Raw genomic sequence first — 18,821 nt, 5'->3', positions numbered from 1 at the left:
GTTGAATGCCTCCCAGGGTGCACATTCGCAGGAAGCTGGAACTGGGAGCAGAGCTGAAATTCTAGCCTAGGCATTGATACAGGATGCAGGCTTCTCAGTTGTGTCTTAACTCCAGCACCTATCCTGTCTGTCGTCTTTGAGAAGTTTTAACTTGCCATGTTCAGATGTTGTGAAAGTCCCTCTTCTCCTCTCCTCAACCTCTCTCCCACCCCCACGAATTTCACATCCCTTCCATCTGTTACTACTTGACCAGAGCTTCCATAGTTAGCTGTGTGAACATGCTGCCTGCTTTGTTCAACCCCTTTCTACACAATTTCACTAATCTGCAGAGCTTTATCCAGGAATGGTAAATCTAGACAATGGCAGGGAAGCACTGTATTATATAAGTGTATTCTTGGTAAACTAATTTTTCCCTCTGCCACTCTCAAAGCAATATAAACTTTGTAGCTCCTCCTGGATCTCAAATGCTTGTAATAAATTCTTTGAAATGTCAGTAATGTTGAACTGAGGGGTGTTTTTAAGAAGATTTTCTTTCCTTCATAAAAGGAAAAATTGTCCCTTGTAGAGTATACAGATAAATGTGTTTTGTTTATTTTATTCAGTGCTTAATATGGTTGGGTAAAGGGATTCCCACTTCCCTCCTGATCTCTTGCTAAGTGAGTGAACCATGAATGAAGCCCTCAATTTTCTGGATGGTGGTATAAACAGAAATAAATTCACACTCTTTCATTTCTTTGGGCTAATCAACATTTGCTTAACAAATTTATAGCATACAATGCATTTCATCAATATGTTATATTTAATCTTCATGATCACTCTGAGTCAGGATAGATTTCTCATCCATATTAACGAAGTTTTCTTTGGTTCTGTAGCTCAAGAGGAAGCCTTACCTCGCCCTGCGTGGACTCTTCCAGTTTCCTCATGGCTTGGCTGTTGCCTACATAGCGATACTCCATAATTTGCACCAAATTTAACCATAAAACTATAGATGGATTTCCACTTTCCCTTTCACCACTTCTGTCGCTCCCCCTCTTCGTGGAGGAACGACACAGGACCCTGCGCTGTTCTTTTCTGTCTGCTCGGCCCTCCCCGGGTTTGCTGCTGGTTCTTCCCGGGTTGGCTACTATCCCTTCCACCTCCGTGGAAGGGCAGTTCCCCCTGGCCACATTCCCCACTTCCGCAGGGGAGCGGCACACCGCCGGCCGGCTCTCTCGGGGGCTGCACAGGTGTTCCCCTTAGATGTTCCCCATAGATGTTCCTGGTGCATGCCGTCTCTCTCCTCCTTTATAGTCCTCCTCTGCCAATCCCAACTCGGCTGCCCACACGCCGAGTACGCTGCTCTCCTCCAATCAGGAGCAGGTTCAGCTCCTGGAGGTCATCACTCAGGTTGGCAAGAGGCAGCTGCGTAGAAGCTGTTTTCTCCTCTCCCAGCGCCATATTGTGGGAGAGCAGATGCATAGAATAAGTCTTAATTCCAGTAACTCAGTCTAGTCCGGGTTGCTCCCCACAACTTCCTTGCCTCAATGTGTTATCTTGCATGGATTTATTTTTCTACTAGTTGAAATTTGGTGCAGTTTTCAAATTCATTCAGAAAGTGGGATTCAAGAACCTGGGCAAAATTTACAGTGAATGTAATACCATTATCTTTGGAAAATGTTTGCTGTTTAAATAGTTTACAAAGCTGGCAGCAAGATTGGGAGGGACAAGGGTGAGGCAAACGAGACACTCTTGTCAGGCACCAGTTAAAAAGTATGCCCCCAAGCACCATAATCAGAATAAGCAACAAGTTAATGCAATATTGAAAAGGAAAAATGAATGCCAAAAATTCATGATTCACAAAATTATTAATTTTTTCCCTTTTGCCTTGGACTCTAATATGTCAGACTCAACACTGTTACTGAAATTGTGTTGAGGATAGATTTTTGGTATTCATTTTGAGTTTTAAAAATGCTGCAATGCTGCATTAAAATATTATCTATCTTGATCACTGCATGCTTTGCCTGCACGTACCCTTAAATTCTGCATCTGAGATGAGTGGCTCAGCCCACTTGAGTCCCAGTTGTGGCCAGGAGAACTCCTCCACACGGTGGCTCAGCCCTGGTTAGAAGTACAGATAGCTGAGTGCTGTTAAAACTCACATGGCCACATGGAGGAATTACAAGTGTGCCTGCCTAGATCACCTGTCACTATTTCTTTTAGGGGTTTGTAACATAAAACTGCAAATAGAACTGAAGGAATTCTCCAGAGAATTTAGTTTTACTCTTCCTTTACAGATGGAAAGACTCAGATTCACGGGGCCTTGATTAATATCTCATCTCATTAAATTGATTAAAACGCTTTGCTGGGAGGGGAGGAGGTTTGGCCCCAGACCCCAGCCCTTTTCTATAGTGGGCAATCCATGATTGGAGACCATCGGATTTAAACAGGATAAAAGTCATTTAGGTCTAAGTAATCCTCAGGGGTTTGGACTCTTTGTTTTAACAAATGTAAGTGTACCACCTTGTCCCATCAGAGACACACCTGGGAAATTCGTGCTAAGTTTGCCAGTGGAAAAACACCCCAAATAAGATGGGAAGGCTGTGCCCCCCACATAATGGAGGTGAAATTGCAATGTGGTTTTACTCCATTGTCCGTTAGTGGTAATTAGACTTCTACATCAGCAAATGCATGAAGCAGACTAGAGTTCACACTCTGTCGAGCAACTTCACCTCCAAGGAGGTGACCGTGCCCCACATTCCTCACGTAAGCACAGATACTGTTTTCTCTATTTTCATGGATCTCTCTCCCCCTCTGTTTTGTATTAAAATGTGCAATACAACAAGAAAAGGAGAAGATTATCCTGCTTCCTGCCACGCACGATGGTAAGCAGAAGGCCAAGGTTAAATGCAGCATTTGGTTTCTTAAGCTCCTCTAATGTATAGGTGTGGAAAAGCAATCTGGGATCAGAGCTTATGGCGGTGACTCTCTGAGGATGAAAACTTGACTTTAATTTGGACTCTCTGGCTAGGATAAAATCTGCTTCTGCTATCATTATCCCACTTATGTTTGTCCCCCACTTTCTTTCCACTCTGCCACCCAGCTGAGTGGGAAGAAATTAACCTGACCTTGAAGAATACTCAGAGAATCTCCAAAACCATCAGGGTTTCAACAACCAATAAAATTCCAGAGGCTGAATAATATTTAGATCGTAGATTCCAGGGCCTGAAAAACCCCTTAGCAATCATTCAGGCCACACACTTAACAGATTACTAAAGTGAAGTCCAGAGAACTAAACTCACTTGTTTAAAGTTACGAGTTAGTTGGAGACAGTGTGAGATCAAGAACAAGGCGTGAACCCTCAAGTTGCCCTCCTCCCACACACCATGCCCAGGCACCAGCCATGCCCAGTCCACCTCCACACCACTCAGCTAGCTTTCAAGAAAAGCCATCTCTAAATCACAGAGAGGCAGCATTTATTCATTCACCATTTTTATACTTATGGGGCCTTTATATATTCTGAAATTAAAATTGTTCATTGCTTTTTCTCCTACCCAGGATGGCTTAGATCTTGTGTTGTTCCCAGCAAGCTTGCTTTGTGTGTGCCTCTGATCTCCTTATCAGCACATGCTGTATTTCTAACTTCACACTCTGGCACAGCTTGTGGCCAGAGGGTTAGAGCAGAACACAGGAGTCCAGACCCACATTCACCCTGGAACCCAGAGGCTGGATGCAGCTCACAGGTGCATTTTGCTCATCCCACATACTGTTTCCAAAGTTTGGTTTTGGGGTTGTATGCCCAAGCCTTTCTATTTGCCTGGCCCCTGAACACTTTTGGATTCACACTCTGCTTAGAACTGCTCTCTTTATACCTCCAGGGAAAGAATGAAGCTGTGTGTGTGTAGGGCAGGGGACTTGTCTTGCTTCAATGTGGAATGTAAAAACAGCCATGCCGAGGCCAATCCTGGCACCTACTCTAGGCTACTGGACCTCCCATAACCCAGTGTGATCCAAATGAATGAGCAAAGTCATTCCTCTCTCTGGGCTTCTCTGATAATGTTTCGACTCACATCTGTCTTGAAGCAACAACCTAGCTTTGTAAATGCAATCCATTCCATGGAATTGAGTGGAAGGGTTAAATAAAATCACACTGCAATATTACAGAGGAACCCAACAGGAGTTATTTGGAGAATTTTTGTCTTGAGTCTTACTTCCTGCCAGCACTATTAATTTTTTTCCAACTAGAGAAATGACCTCATCCAAATATACCTATAGAAACTACTTTCATTTATTATTTTTTCTCTGAAGACATGACAGCACCTGTACAGTTTAGAAATAATTGTCATTCTCCAAAGTTTTCTCTTTTTCCTAAAAATCTTGTGATTTATTGGCTTTCTTGGATATTCTTCATTGCATAGTTCTAAACTAATATCTCTCAGACAGATTTTAAATAATGTAAAATGTGAAAGCCCACATGAAAATAACTGTAAAATGAAATTTGGGCTGTCGAATAAGAATTTAGTTGATCTTTATTCCCTTAATAATCCTCAAACAAAAATATTTTATTCTCGTTCATACAGATCATTACCTTAGAGAGTTAAATATCTTTGCAGTTCTTTTAGTAATTGTCTTCTTATAAGGCTCAAATATCCCATGTCCCACAAACTCAAAAATGTTGCGGCTAGCACAGAAAAGTTTTATTCCACAAGATTCCGCATTTCCTTTACACATTCCTATTGTAAAGGAAATAGTTCTTTTATCCTTACTGACATAGATTTTTTTCAAAATTATTTCTTTATGTGCCCAGTGATGTTTTTAACAATTTGCACCAATTCACTCCTTTTGTGGTCGTCCATTAGGTCCACTAGAAGAAGCTAGAACAGTATCCACTCTATATCCATAACCACACTCAATATATTAAGTTTATAAGTTCAAACCTCAACAGCAAAAACTAATCTCTTGGGGTTATAAAGCAAGATTAGTGGCTCTGAGCCTTCATTTATTGTGAAAACAAAACAGTCCTCGGATTTCCCTGGGAGTCTGTTAGGACAACTTTTAGAAATTCCCTTAAGAGAATTTATTTCCATGAGACGAACTGTTCACCTCATCCATCCATAGCCCTGCCAGCCATCAGTCAATGGGGTTTGTCTACACTGTGATTTCACTGGCCAGTAGAGATTTATAAGATGCTGACAGTATTCAAGGAAGGCTGATGTCCACAGAGCTCCCTCCAAGCTTTCACTTAGCGAGAAAGAATTCTCTACACCAACCAGAGCAGGGCAAAGTAATTTCATTCTTCAGGTCGGGAAAATTTTTTCTTTGGTAATTTAACCTGTTATGGTGCCTGAGACAGAGGAAATGTTTAATGTATGGCAACATCTAATTTAATGATGCTGAAAAAGCAATGAACTCATTCTTGGGGATAATAAGAGTTGAGTTCCAAATGCTGAAAACACTAGGATTACTGTGCTCATGCACTTCGTAAATTTGATAATACCTACCTTCTCCCTAGATGTCAACAGTACAATGAAGATTTTTGTTTTTGCCTCTGTTCATTTCCATCCCATCTCAAACATACTAGCTTGTCTCACCTTTTTAAGAGTTATAAAAATGACATCACCAAACCTAATTCAGGAGAACGTTCAGAATACAAGTAGCCCTGGCCTGAGTGCTGGGGAAAACATGATTATTCATCTCCCCAAATGTTTTTATTTCCAGGAAGGCTTTGGGTCATGCTGAGAACCCAACTTCAAGGAGAGGCATCTATCTGTAGGACAATAAACTAAATCTGTTCTAAACTATTAAGTCCCAAGTCCAACTGCCTTACTCTCTGGATACCAACCTACCACTGACTTTGTGTGCTTTGCTGTTTAGGGGCCAAGGATGCCATTGCTCATGTCATCCTCAGACAGGGGAGGGTTGGCTTGACTGAGGGGCACTTAACACTAAGGAGAGTGTGAGCTGGAATTTGAAATGAGGGCATAGGTTGCTTGCTCCGTCCGACTTTGTACCATATTACAAATAAACTAAGTCGCCTGAAATCTCAGAGGGGAAAACACTTACACAAGTCAAAGAACGGATGGCCTAGCTAAGCTATTAATTTCTGATTTAATGTGTTTCCATCACAGTCATCGTGTGTGGAAGCTAATTTATTTTAAAGGCCTCTAAGTCAAGAACAGATTTCTGAAGTTCAAAGTTATCTATTCCTGAATGCTCCTATCCATCCCTCCTCAACGATAGTAGGTTAAAGATGGGTTTTCACCACTAACCTGAAGGACCCGTTTTTGATGTGTTCAGCCTCACGGTCATAAAGTAAATATATAGAAGCTTTATTATTTTATAAAGATGCATATTTTCTGAGGTGCTCGGCATGAATTTAGAGTACTTGTTAGTCTATGGAGTAATGGTTGGAATCTGGGACATAAGACTGGGGCTAAATTTCTTTGTGCTTCTAACCCCAGAGAGTCTTTAGAAAAATAAAAACAAAAGAGCACAAAGTACTTAAGGTAAGACACTGTTGTATTCATAATATAGAGAAATAACCACCATGCCTCATGGACAGTAGATGCCGTTCTCTACGGGGCTACAAAACTGTGCTAGTAATAATTTTAATTGGATGCTATCTTTGCTGCCTTCAAAAAGTATCATAAAATGGAATTATTACAGGCTACAAGTGCACTTAGAGTGCTGGCCTCTCACAGAGGGAAACAGATAACATTTATCCTTTGGAGGCAACATCAATGGGCTTCTATTTGTTTCGTTTACATGTATCCCCAGCTGCTAGCCATTTGCTTCCTCTTCCCTGCCTCTAAGAGATCAATTTGAATTAGATGCTGCAGAACTGGATGCTAAGTTTTGCTGGCCCTCTGCCTCTGGGGAGGGCACAAGCCCACAGAGGGTCTTCTGTGCCCCTGGCCTGGATGGGGAGCATACCTGCAGAGGATTGGGCGGCGTGAGCGGAGACGGAAGGCCATGTCCTGGAGACTGACTGGGTTTCTGAGCGGGGCTTGAACTCTGCTGGGTTGGAGATGGTTGGTTCTGGTTCTGGGAGTGGGAGAGGGCTTGGTGCTGCTGGGCTTGAGGCGCCTGTTGTAGCTGAGATGGAGGAACTGGCAGCTGCTGGGAGGCTGGTGGTGGCTGCTGGGGTGGGGTGGCCTGGGGCTGTGACTGCTGTGACTGCGAGGTCGCCTGCGGGGCGGGCTGTGGGTGCTGGCTGGGTGGTGGTAGAGGTGGCTGCTGCTGCTGCTGTTGCTGCTGCTGCTGGAGCTGCTGGAGCTGCTGAAGCTGCTGGAGTTGGGAGTTCAAGGATGAGGTAGCTACAAGGAAAGAGTGAACGTGAAGTCAGACAACTCGACAAAACATCTGTCTTGCTCTGTCATGACAGCTTGTCCTGTGCAAGCTGAGAAGTGTCTCCTTGAGACACGGTTTGCCCTCTGCTCCTAAAGCTCTTTGGTTTTTAAGAGTTGTTAGGAAACAGGTGTCCCATATTGAGGTGCTGGCTCCAGTCCTGGATACTCCACTTCCAATCCAACTTCCTGCTAATGTACCTGGGAAGGCAGTGGAAGATGGTTCAAATACTTGGGCCCCTGCCATCCATGTGGGAGACCAGGAAGGAGCTCCTGGCTTTGGCAGGGCCCAGATGTGGCTCCTATGGGCCACTTGGGGAGTGAACCAGTGGATGGAAGATCTGTTTCCCCCTCATTCCCAACCCCTATCTCTCTGCATTTCAAATGAATAAATCGTTTGAAAGAAGGAAAAAAAAGAGTGTGAGATGGTGGAGAAATTTTACAATTTAGCGAGGACCAGGACGTAACAGGTTGGATATGACTTTTGAAGTTAATGTGCTGTAGAAACTAAGAGAAGAATGCGGGTTATTGTTCATTACGTTCTCTTTCCTACTGCTTGGGAAATACACTCATGCTTTCAAGATTTGACTTGGACTTTGGAAGGCCAATCAGTTTAATTCTTTTGGTAAATGCTTGTCTGGGGCTACAAACAGAAAACAAAATTGTGTGTAATTTCCTTTCCATCTACTGCCATGACCATTAATGGTATCATTTTCACTTGCCACTTCAGATCTCCACCAATGTGCTTACATGTCTCAGTTTCACATTTCTACAGTGGTATTATTTTAATTTAAAGATAGTACTTCTTGGTTTTGTAGTGTGAAAAGCCCAAGTCTGCATTTTTGGCCTGCTGATCAAGGGGACAGGACCCAAATGAGAGGGATTATGTAGTGGGTGACTAGATGTAGTGGGTGATTAGATACACAAGTAACTCAAGGGCGGGCAAGGAACTGAGAAAATGAAATCATCTTCCATGATTTTCTTGTTATCAGAAAAGCTAGCATTGGTGGGAGGAGTTATCTTAGCACTGAGTATGCAGAATTTGTTCTTCTAAGCCCAGCCCTCAACAATACCTGCAGTAGGAAGTCAGGTATTTTGACCAAAGAACAGTCCAGAGAAAATTACTGCTAAAAACCACATTCACTTCCTTTGCCTGAATCTCAGTCCAGAAGTTTTCTAAGAAATCCATCAATGAATGTAAAGTTCAGTGTTGAACCACTATGCATTGGCTACAGTATTTTTTTTTTTTGCTTTTCTCTTATTTAGAACTAGTCAAGATTTCCAAAGGTAATAACTCTTGTTAGCAACATTAAATTCTGCCTTTGAAAATATTCATTTAAAATATCTATTAGTTCTGTAATGCGATTTGTGATACACCTGCCATCACACAACAAATGCATTTTTGAAAAAAAATACATGGTCCTTGACCATTGAGGGAAGAATTTTCTTTGTAAGAAAATCAGCTAGTGACTGTTTTTTTTTTTTAAATCAATTTGAGAATCACTTTGTAAAAGTTATATGCCAGTTAATATGTAGGATTTAAAAATGAGATACTGTCCTGTCTTAAAAGGAGCTTATATTCTATTTGGGGAAATAAGATGAACTCATAAGAAACAATTAGGTTTGTAGGTACCTGTTTCAGAATCATGTTAACAGTGGGTGCTTGACACATTTGTCAGTTGACTAAGTGGCCAACACTGTAAAACTGACCCAGAGGGCGAGGAGAATTGGGAGGGGATCCTCTGTGGGTTAGAGAGGCGCAGGCAGCATTCATGATGGGTGTGAGGTGCAAGTAAATGCAGGAAGAGAGGGTTTTCCAGGTTGGGGAAACACCCAGATGACAACGTGGCCTTTCTGAATGGAGGTGTGGAGAATGGACTGCTGGAGCCGAGGGTCTAGGAAGTGAATTTAAGCTAGCAAAGGTGGAGAGCCTGTTTGGTAAAGAGGGGTAGTAAAATGGATCCTCCCCAGGAACCTTTGGTGTCAGTTACATTTGAAACATACAAACCTATATAAAGGGACTTGAAACAGTTCTTAGAAAAATGGAATTTCAAAACAAAACAAAACGGGACAGGGCCAGCACTGTGGCATAGTGGGTAAAACAGCTGCATGCAGTGCTGGCATCCCATATGAGTGCCAGCTCAAGTCCTGGCTGCTCTACTTCTGATCAAGTTCTCTGCTATGGCCTGGGAAAGTAGTGGAGGATGGCCCAAGTCCCTGGGCCTCTGCACTTGCATGGAAGACCTGGAAGAAGCTTCTGGCTTCGGATCTGTGCAGCTCTGGCCGTTGTGGCTATCTGGTGAGTGAACCAGTGGATTGAAGAGCTCTTTCTCTCTGTCTCTGCCTTTGCCTTTGCCTATCTATAATTCTGCCTTTCAAATAATTTTTCTTTAAAAAAATGGGGCTGGCGCTGTGGCATTGAGGGTTAAAGCCCTAGCCTGCAGCCTTGGCATCCCATGTAGGTGCCAATTTTAGTCTTGGCTGCTCCACTTCTGATCCAGCTCCCTATTAATGCTCCTGGGGAAGCAGTGGAGGATGGTCAAAGTCCCAAATCCTTGGACCCCTATACCCACGTGGGAGAGCCGGACAAAGCTTCTGGCTCTGGATTGTCTTAGCTTGGCTCTGGCTGTTGAGGCCATTTGGAGAGTGAACCAGTGGATGGAGGACCTGTCGCTCGCTCTCTCTACCTCTTTCTCTAAATCTGTCTTTCAAATAAATAAAATAAATCTTAAAAAAAAAGGAAAAATGGAATTAATGTAAATTTATATTTAGGTGCAAAAAATTTTGAAATCCATGCATTTTTAATAATATGCATTTTTCATGAACTTTTTGAAGATCCCATGTATTAGTGGGCCCATTCCCAGGGCCACCAGTGCCAATTCGGGATTGCAGGTACCATGCTGGGCTTCCATGATAGGCCATTTAGGATAGCAAATCTTCACCAGGCTATCAGATTCCTCTAGGTCAGTTCAAACTGTCTAGTGTGTGTCCTGCACAAATTGCATGGTGCTCTGGGTGTGTAACATGACTCTACAGGAAGATGTGGTGTGTGTGAATGGGGGCGAGTGAGGACCCAGTCATCATCCCCTGTATCAGAGCTTTAAAAGAAAGGCCTAGATTACCAAAGAAAGGCCTAGATTTTCTCCCTCCCTCCTTTTGTTCAAAATCATGTTTTATTGGCAATCTGGGAGCCCATGTTAATTCTGAGTCCCTAAGATCTTCTGCAATCTGGAAGTTGGGGGAGGTGAGGCCTGATCTCTCCTTTTGGTGGAGTCACAGACTTTGGGAACCTGATTGCTTCTGGCCTCCTGCCTGATTCAAATCAAGCCTGTCCTGATTTCTTTCGGATGGGGACACATATGCCAGTGCTTATTTTCATGGTTGACTTAAATACCATACTGTTTCGTTTTGGTTAGAAAAGCATTTATCTAAATCAGCACTCAGAAACAGGAAAGACTAGGGAATATTGGCAGGTAGATATTGGCAGACGGGTAGGTGCAGCGGACCCTAACCTACTAATGAGACACGGCCCCAAATGTGTCTTTGTTTCTTTACATTGGTGAGTTCACATTGCTTGGATGTTTCTTTCCCATAATAGCAGCTTGACAGAAAAGGCATAAACCTAAGCAAAACCACATCTAGGTAAATAAACTAATTTGGGATCTGCAAGCAAAGAATCATGGAAAACAAAATATGTCCAAGTATGGATGGGATGAAAAGCCATGCATGAGGGTGTGTATAGGAACCTGACTTGGATCTAAACACAGCCAAAGCCACCTACACAACAATAGAGAAACGAAAAATTTTTAAATGTGAAAATATGGTGGCTCTAAGTGGCTCATTGTATAAAGGATAGAGAAGCAGAGACTCAGAAGAATAAAGGAAATGAGATAAAGTTAGGAAGGTTCAAGGACATCTTTGAACTACAAAGAATGTTTGTGGATAAAATGATGCTTGTTGGGGTAAAACTCTGACCTTAGGCTTGGAAGATTAAAGATTTTACTTCCTTCTCTGATATTTATGTCCTTTTATGACTGTTTCCTCTACATTACTGTATACTACACAGGCCAATGTCAAATGTAAAATCTAACTCCAGTGACAGCAGCTATGAAACAGGGATGCACAGACATGATTTCAAAGAGTTAAAATCATACAGCTTTGAAAAAGAAACACAAAACAAAATTCCATCAAATTTGGAATTTGTGGCAAACTTCCCAATAACTAATTTCACATAACAAAGCCACGAAGAATCCTGCATTCTTTCTCCATTTCTTAATTTCTCTATTTGTTCATTTTTTACATATCAACAATGAATTAGAGACAGTTTCTCATTTTGACCCATATAACATCACACCTTCAGAAGAATCACAAGTCTATCAATGGAGTTTACATAAGATTAAATCCCAAGGCAGGGAGTGGATAGTCAGAAGCATCGTGTGTGTGTGTGTGTGTGTGTGTATTCATTTGAAAAGCAGTCTACGGAAGATGCTAGAGAAATAGCAATGTGTTCTGTACTTAGCAAGGTACAAAAAGAATAGTGGTCCTTCAGTGCTGAAAGAGGTGTGATGGTTAGCTATACCTTTGCCTAGTTTATGCCAAAGCATAATGTCTTACTACTATCATCACTAGTTGAGATCTCCACTTCTGCATTTTCTTGGGCTTTTTGGATTCAGATGAATGTGGGCATGGGTGGCAAAGTGGTGGGCTGGGTTTGACAGTCTGCTGGGGAGGAGTAAAGCTATTATTCACTGCTGATGTTTCCACATACCTGGGCATGCCCGGGAACTAGAGCGACCTCATAGAGATATGAAGGGAGAGGACTCAAACCAAGGAGGAAGAAAGTAGGAGGGGTTCATCACTGCAAGTGACCAGGAATTGTGTCGAAAGCATGGTGGTCATTGTTTTCCAGTCCCACCCTTAGCCCAGTCCCCTGGTACAAGCCTGGTTCTGGGGAGAGAAAGAGCACCAAGTGAAAACAGAAAGAGAAAAGCCTTGCAACTCTGATGCCAAACACAAGGCACTGAAGGCCACGGAGTGTACGAGTCCATTTGTTTGTAATATCCAGGATGAGTACATGCACAGGGCTAGAAAGCAGAGGTCTGAGGGAAGGGGCAAATGAGGAGCAGTTGCTGAGGGACACACAGTTTCCATGTGGACTGATGACACTAGACAGTACTACTACACAGTGGTCTTGTTGGACGACACCAGGAATGTACTTAATGCCACTGGCTTGTGCACTTTAAAAAGGTTAACAAAGGAAATTCTTACATTATGAGTATCTTATATGTAGCTTTGTGTGTGTATGTATATATGCATATATACATGTGCACGTATGTGTGTGTATCTTCCTCTACATTCATACACTGTGGACTAAACCACACTATCTTCAGAAGCCTGGAGTGAAGAATGAATTCCTGATCTACTCTGCATGGCTTTGTGCTTCTGAGCGGCCAGGGTGGCCCCCAGCAGGGGCTCTGCTGGCAAAGCCGTGGTGATCTTTGGGAAGAATCATGGAACAGGGATGAACGTGCTGTGCCCACTGGAAAGCACAAGTTTAGCAGGGAAGGGCAGCAGGCTTACCCTCAGGTAGACAGTGGACTTGCTCCTAACTGCACTCAAGACACTCTTGGGGCTTCTGGGTGAATTCTGGGAAGACTTGGAAGCTGAGCAGTGTGCACAGGCACAGAACAGTCCTGGCTATTTAGGGGAAAAGTAAGACAGGGCCTCGTCGTTTGGAAAGGACCCTCACTGAATATGGAGAATTAGCTGTTCCAGACGATGATATCACTGGCAGGTGCCATGCACAGAGCTTGGGCTTCCAAAGATTAAGTGACCTTCCCAAGTCCACACAGCCAGTGAGAGATCAGGGTGACTCCCCAGCTTCCCTCCTAAGGGCAGACTATAATCCCCTAAGTGTTTATGTGAGACACCTGCTTTCTGGGAGAGATGCCCTCAATGGCTGCGCTCTTGAGAACAACTCAAGTACCCGGTCGCAGAGCCTGCACTCAGGGTGTCTGCTCAGTGATGCACTGCTCAGCTCTGGGGAAACTCTGCAGCTGTATCTGCCCTGCTATAGGCAAGTTCCTTTTTTAAAGGTTTGCTGATACAAAATGTACATTTGCATTATGGGCATGAAGATGTTAACTTGAGTATGAACCTTGAGTCCCTGTGAGGAACAGAGACTTGAGGGGTGCAGGGAGGCGTATTGAGAGCTATGAAGAGAGCACAGATGTGGAAGGGCCAGGGCGTACTTTATTCAAACCACAAGGTGTCTTGCAGCCTTAGACATAGGGTGCAGTAGCACTGTGCTCAGTTGGTGCCATTTTATAGAAAGTGATGAGGCCCTTATGTCAGCCATGGGCATCTGTGATACACTACATCTGCGGGATTGTCAGGGGCGCAGCTAAGAGTTCTCCAGCGGGATTTGTCCTCTGTTGCAGGCAGCACCTCCCAGATCAACCAGGATCTTAAAAATCAGTGGGCCCATGTGCCACCAGAAAGGAAAGCTTTGGTTTCTAAGACAGCCTTTGCCTTCCTAACTCACTTTCATTGTGCAGTAAAATTTGTAGGAGAAAAAAAGATGGCACCTGGGACAATCCAACAGAAGGAATTTGAGTTAGCAAACAAGACATCCACACATGTCCCCTAAGTAACAGTTTCTAAGGTAGCTGATCAAAGATGCAAACCAGGAACCCTTTCTGGTACTGTCATTAAGGGCATCCTTATCCTGCCCCGATGGACAAAAAGTTTTGCAAAATACATGGAAAAAAAGTAAATAGTCAAGGACTGGGGATTTTGAAAAAGTATGGAAGGTGAAACTGACTGGAAAATCTGCCTTTATTCTTGGCAACAATGTCAGAAACAAGCAAAATTAACTGCCTCAAAGATCATGATGTGTTATGATGCATCTGGTGTTATCAGTGCCAGATATACTGCCACACATGTACTTAATCGGTCTTTTTTGCTTCTTTTGCATTTAAGGCAGAGACCTAAGTATCTCTTAAGATGTCAGGGGAAAACAAAGAGTAAAATCTTCCAATGAAAACATCTCTACAAACGTCCGTGGATTTCCCAAAGAGCCACCCGCTTTCCTTCTCTGTTCACTGTTTTCACCAACTCAGGCAGTCTACTTCCAACTGTGGATGGGAATTAGCTGGTGAGCTAGGGAGGAAGTGAATTTCAAAGAGTAGTGCTAAATCTGCATTCTAAAGAATTACTCCAAGGGTGCCTATATAGAAGCAAACTCACTAGTTTTAGAAAAGAAAACAGACAACTAGAACCTCTCAGTATTCTGCAGCATCCACTTTTGGAAAGTAGGGCAATTCGCCCACCACCATTACCTTTGTTGGCATTTTAGAGAGCACTCTGGTGGTATTTTCACAAGGGTTCACTCCGAGACATAACATTAGCTTTTAGAGGTCTCATCAAATAGGAAAGATAATAAAGAAAAAATGAGTTCCCCAAAATGCAGAGGGAAGCAGTTGTGGCAGGGCTATCCCAAGGGGATCCATACGTGCCCATCTGCATCAGAGAGGCTGGCATTTAACGTGGCAAGGCCCGCTTGAATTCCCAGGAGGGTTTGCTGAGCTCTTCTCATGGAGAAACCTCAACATCTCTACCTGCAGAATGTCCCATCCTAGCCCTATAATCCCAGAAACATAATGAAAATGTTCTTCAAAGAAAATGAAAAAAATGGTGGGGTAGATTAGGATCATGTGGATAAAGTGCCCCAAAGTGCTTCTCCACTCACAGACTCTAAAGAGAAAAGCCTGGCCATGGTCTCTCCCCAAGTGCTGAGCTATGCTTCACGTTTTCCAAGTCCCTAGGGAGTCCTTCCACATTTCCACTGAGTGCCAACTGAGATGAGAGGAAAAAGACTCCACAACCCTCTTACAGTATTGTAGAACACCCAAAACAAACATCTTCTCACATACTAAAATATTTGAGAGAACATTAAAAGGCATCTAGAAAGAAATCAAATGCGTATCATGCTTTTTATTAGCAAAATGATATACCTAGATTAGAGGAGCTGTGCCTCCAAAGTTCCAGTGGAATATGATGTCCTACCAAAAATTTTATTCCTAGTTCAACTTATCTGGCAATAACAAGGGCAGAGGAAGGTCCATTTGGAACTTACAAAGAGTTAGACTCCTTTTCTTATATACTTTGTCCTATAAAGTTTTTTTCTTTTTTTTAAGCAAAAAACATAGTTGCAAATTAAGAAGGAAGTTGCTTTAAAACTAGGAAACAGTGGGTGTTACCCAAGATAGCAATACCAGGGAATCCCAATATGACAGCTGTCAGGCAGTTCTAGATAGCAAGTACAGATTGGAGTACAAAGGCAGATGACTCTAGGTAAAATATCTGCAAAAGGAAATTTACACAAAAATGATAAAAATACTTGAAATTTTGGAAGAAGTTGAGAATATGAATAAAGAAGCTAGAAACTACTAGAAATATAAATTGGGAAGATCACAATCCAGATATAAAGTAGATGTTTCAAATTAGAACAAGAAGCAAATGAACATCAAGAAGAAAAATTGGATTAATGCAATGCAACAGGAAAAGAAATTAAAAGATGGTAAGCACTTCCTAAAGAATGTGTACATTTATTCTTCTCATAAAGTATGAGTAACAAGAAATTTCAGGCAAAATAAATGCAAGAAAAAATATATGGCTTTATAAGATACAATAAAACAATGTGACCCAATTATGTAATAAAATTTGGTATGGTTTTGAGCACTTGGTGAAGTTCCAAAATTTCATTGGAAATTTTCTTTGAGTGGTGCTAGATCCAGGATAAGAACATTTCTGATCAAGGCCTGTTTCTTGGCTCTGCAGGATGTAATAAGGTAGCTTTATGAAAGTTAAGAGTGTTTGTAGGCCTTCAGTGCTTAGAAGAACCTAGAAACAAAGTATGAAATGAGAACACAAAAGCTATCATCCTTGACCATGGAGAAGTAGAAGTCTGGTGGGAAGAACTGAGGAACAGTGCGCTAAATGGAGAACTCAAAGATGCCTCCATAGTTGACTTAAAGGGACTTAAATTTGCTATTTAAAGTTATGAAGTTGACTAAATAGTGCCATATTTCCACTAGGAAGAGAAAGTAGAAGGTGCTATAAGTGAGATAAACCCTCATGCATCACAGCAGGAAATGAAAAGATGATATATAAAGTTAGTGTATCAAGAGTAGAGATAAATTAGAAGTATTTAGAAATATGAAGGTAAATCTGTAAGTTCCCAAAGTCAGAAATGGTTAAATGTGATTGTTCTGGGGCAGTAATGTTGATAATGGAGAGGAGTGTAGCTGAGAACTCAGAGTGTCTTCATAAGTTATCTGTATTGAATTGATTTTTAACCACATACATGTATTACTTTGATAAAAAATTTAAAGAAAAATCTGCTTCAAAATCTTGGCTACATCTTGTATGGCAACAGCTTATTCTTCTATGCCAGACACTATTCTACACACTTGAGATTAATTTTTTCCTTAGCTTCTCTTAACCTTAAAAAGTATGTCTTCTAAATTGGATTCCCTGAGCCAAGGATTTGGGTGCAAATGATGTATTAAGAAAGGCTTTATAGTTTTCATGTAGGGATCTTTTACCTCTTTGGTTAGATTTATTCCTAGGTGTATTTTTTTGGGGGGGCTATTGAAACTGGGACTGCTTTCTTGATTTCTCTTCAGATAATTTCCTATTAATGTTATAGAAATCCTATTGATTTATGACATATTTTTTGTATCCTGAAATTTTGTGGAATTTGTTTATTCTAATTGTTTTGGGGTGGAGGCTTTTTTGAGGTTTTCTTTATATACTATCATGTCATCTGAAAACAGTGACAACTTCCTTCTTTCCAATTTTTTAAAAATTTTATTTAAGTTATACAACTTTTATGTATTTCATATATACAGATTTAGGAACACAGTGACACTTATCCCCCTACTCTCCTCCCACCCATGCTCCAAACCTTCCTCTTCCTTCCTCTCAAATTCCCATTCTTATCAGTTTACTTAACAATCGTATAGTCAACCCTACACTTAGTAAAAGAGTTCAACAAGTAGTATGAAGAAAAAACAACAACAACAAAACACTGTTCATCAATGGAAGAGACGAGGGCTATAAAAAAAACATTGAATCTCCAAATGTCTATTTCACTCCAATACATTACATTTCAGGTACTCTATTAGTTACCTCAGATCAGGGAAAATATGATACCTGTCTTTTTGGGACTGGCTTATTTCCCTAAGTATGATGGTTTCTAGTTGCATCTATCTATTTGCAAAAGACAGGATTTCATTTTTTTAAAGCATATTTTTTATAGTATTACTCTATAGTGTATATATACCATAATTTTTTAATCCAATCAACAGTTGATGGACATCTGCGTTGAATCCATATCTTAGCTATTGTGAATTGAGCTGCAATAAACGTGGTGGGTACAGATAACTCTTTCATATGCTGATTTCTTTTGGTTTGAGTAAATTCCCAGGAGTTGGATGACTGGATCATTTAGTAGGTCTACATTCAGATTTCTGAGATATTTCCATACTGTCTTCCACAGTGGCTGCACCAGTTTATGTTCTCACTAACAGTGGACCAGGATACCTTCCCCCCCACATCCTAGCCAGCATTGGTTGTTTGTTGATTTCTGTATGAGAGCCATTCTAACTGGTGTGAGGTGAAACATCACTGTGGTTTTGATTTGCATTTCCCTGATGGCTAGTGATCATGAACATTTTCTTTCTTTCTTTTTTTTTTTTTTGACAGGCAGAGTGGACAGTGAGAGAGAGAGAGACAGAGAGAAAGGTCTTCCTTTGCTGTTGGTTCACCCTCCAATGGCTGCCGCGGCCAGCGCGCTGCGGCCGGTGCACCGCGCTGATCCGATGGCAGGAGCCAGGAGCCAGGTGCTTTTCCTGGTCTCCCATGGGGTGCAGGGCCCAAGCACCTGGGCCATCCTCCACTGCACTCCCTGGCCACAGCAGAGAGCTGGCCTGGAAGAGGGGCAACTGGGACAGAATCCGGCGCCCCACCGGGACTAGAACCCGGTGTGCCGGCGCTGCTAGGCGGAGGATTAGCCTAGTGAGCCATGAACATTTTCTTAAGTGTCTGTTGACCATTTGAATGCCTTCTCTTGAAAAATCCCTGTCCAAGTCTTTGCCCATTTCTTAACTGCATTGCTTGTTTAGTCCTTGTTGAATTTCTTGATCTTTATAGATCCTGGGCATCAATCCTTTATCAGTTGCATAGTTTGCAAATATTTTCTCTCATTCTGTCAGTTGCCTCTTCACTTTGCTGAGTGTTTCTTTTGCAACACAGAAGCTTCTCAGCTTAATGTAATCCCATTTGTCAATTTTGGCTTTGATTGCCTGTGCTTCTGTGGTCTTTTCCAAGAAGTCTTTGCCAATGTCTTGCAGAGTTTGCCCAATGTTCTCTAGTACTTTAAGGGTATTAGGTCATAGATTTATGACTTTTATCCATTTTGAGTGGATTTTTGTG

The 18,821-nt window shown here is 42.0% G+C and overlaps 1 protein-coding gene across 1 annotated transcript in view; it reads right to left on the bottom strand.

The window, feature by feature from the left end:
* The window catches only part of POU6F2 (POU class 6 homeobox 2), a 448,120-nt gene that overhangs the window by 129,362 nt on the left and 299,937 nt on the right, over positions 1 to 18,821 (bottom strand). Inside the window, exon 5 of the mRNA XM_089315645.1 lies at positions 6,910 to 7,292. Coding sequence (XP_089171771.1) covers positions 6,910 to 7,292 — 383 coding nt within the window. The remainder of the gene's footprint in view (positions 1 to 6,909; positions 7,293 to 18,821) is intronic.

The sequence above is a fragment of the Oryctolagus cuniculus genome, chromosome 16 (genome assembly GCF_051225735.1).
Source record: "Oryctolagus cuniculus isolate XC-2025 breed Fujian yellow rabbit chromosome 16, ASM5122573v1, whole genome shotgun sequence".
Classification (NCBI taxonomy): domain Eukaryota; kingdom Metazoa; phylum Chordata; class Mammalia; order Lagomorpha; family Leporidae; genus Oryctolagus; species Oryctolagus cuniculus.
The sequence above is the reverse complement of the archived record's forward strand: the minus strand, read 5'-3'. Positions and strand labels throughout refer to the sequence as shown.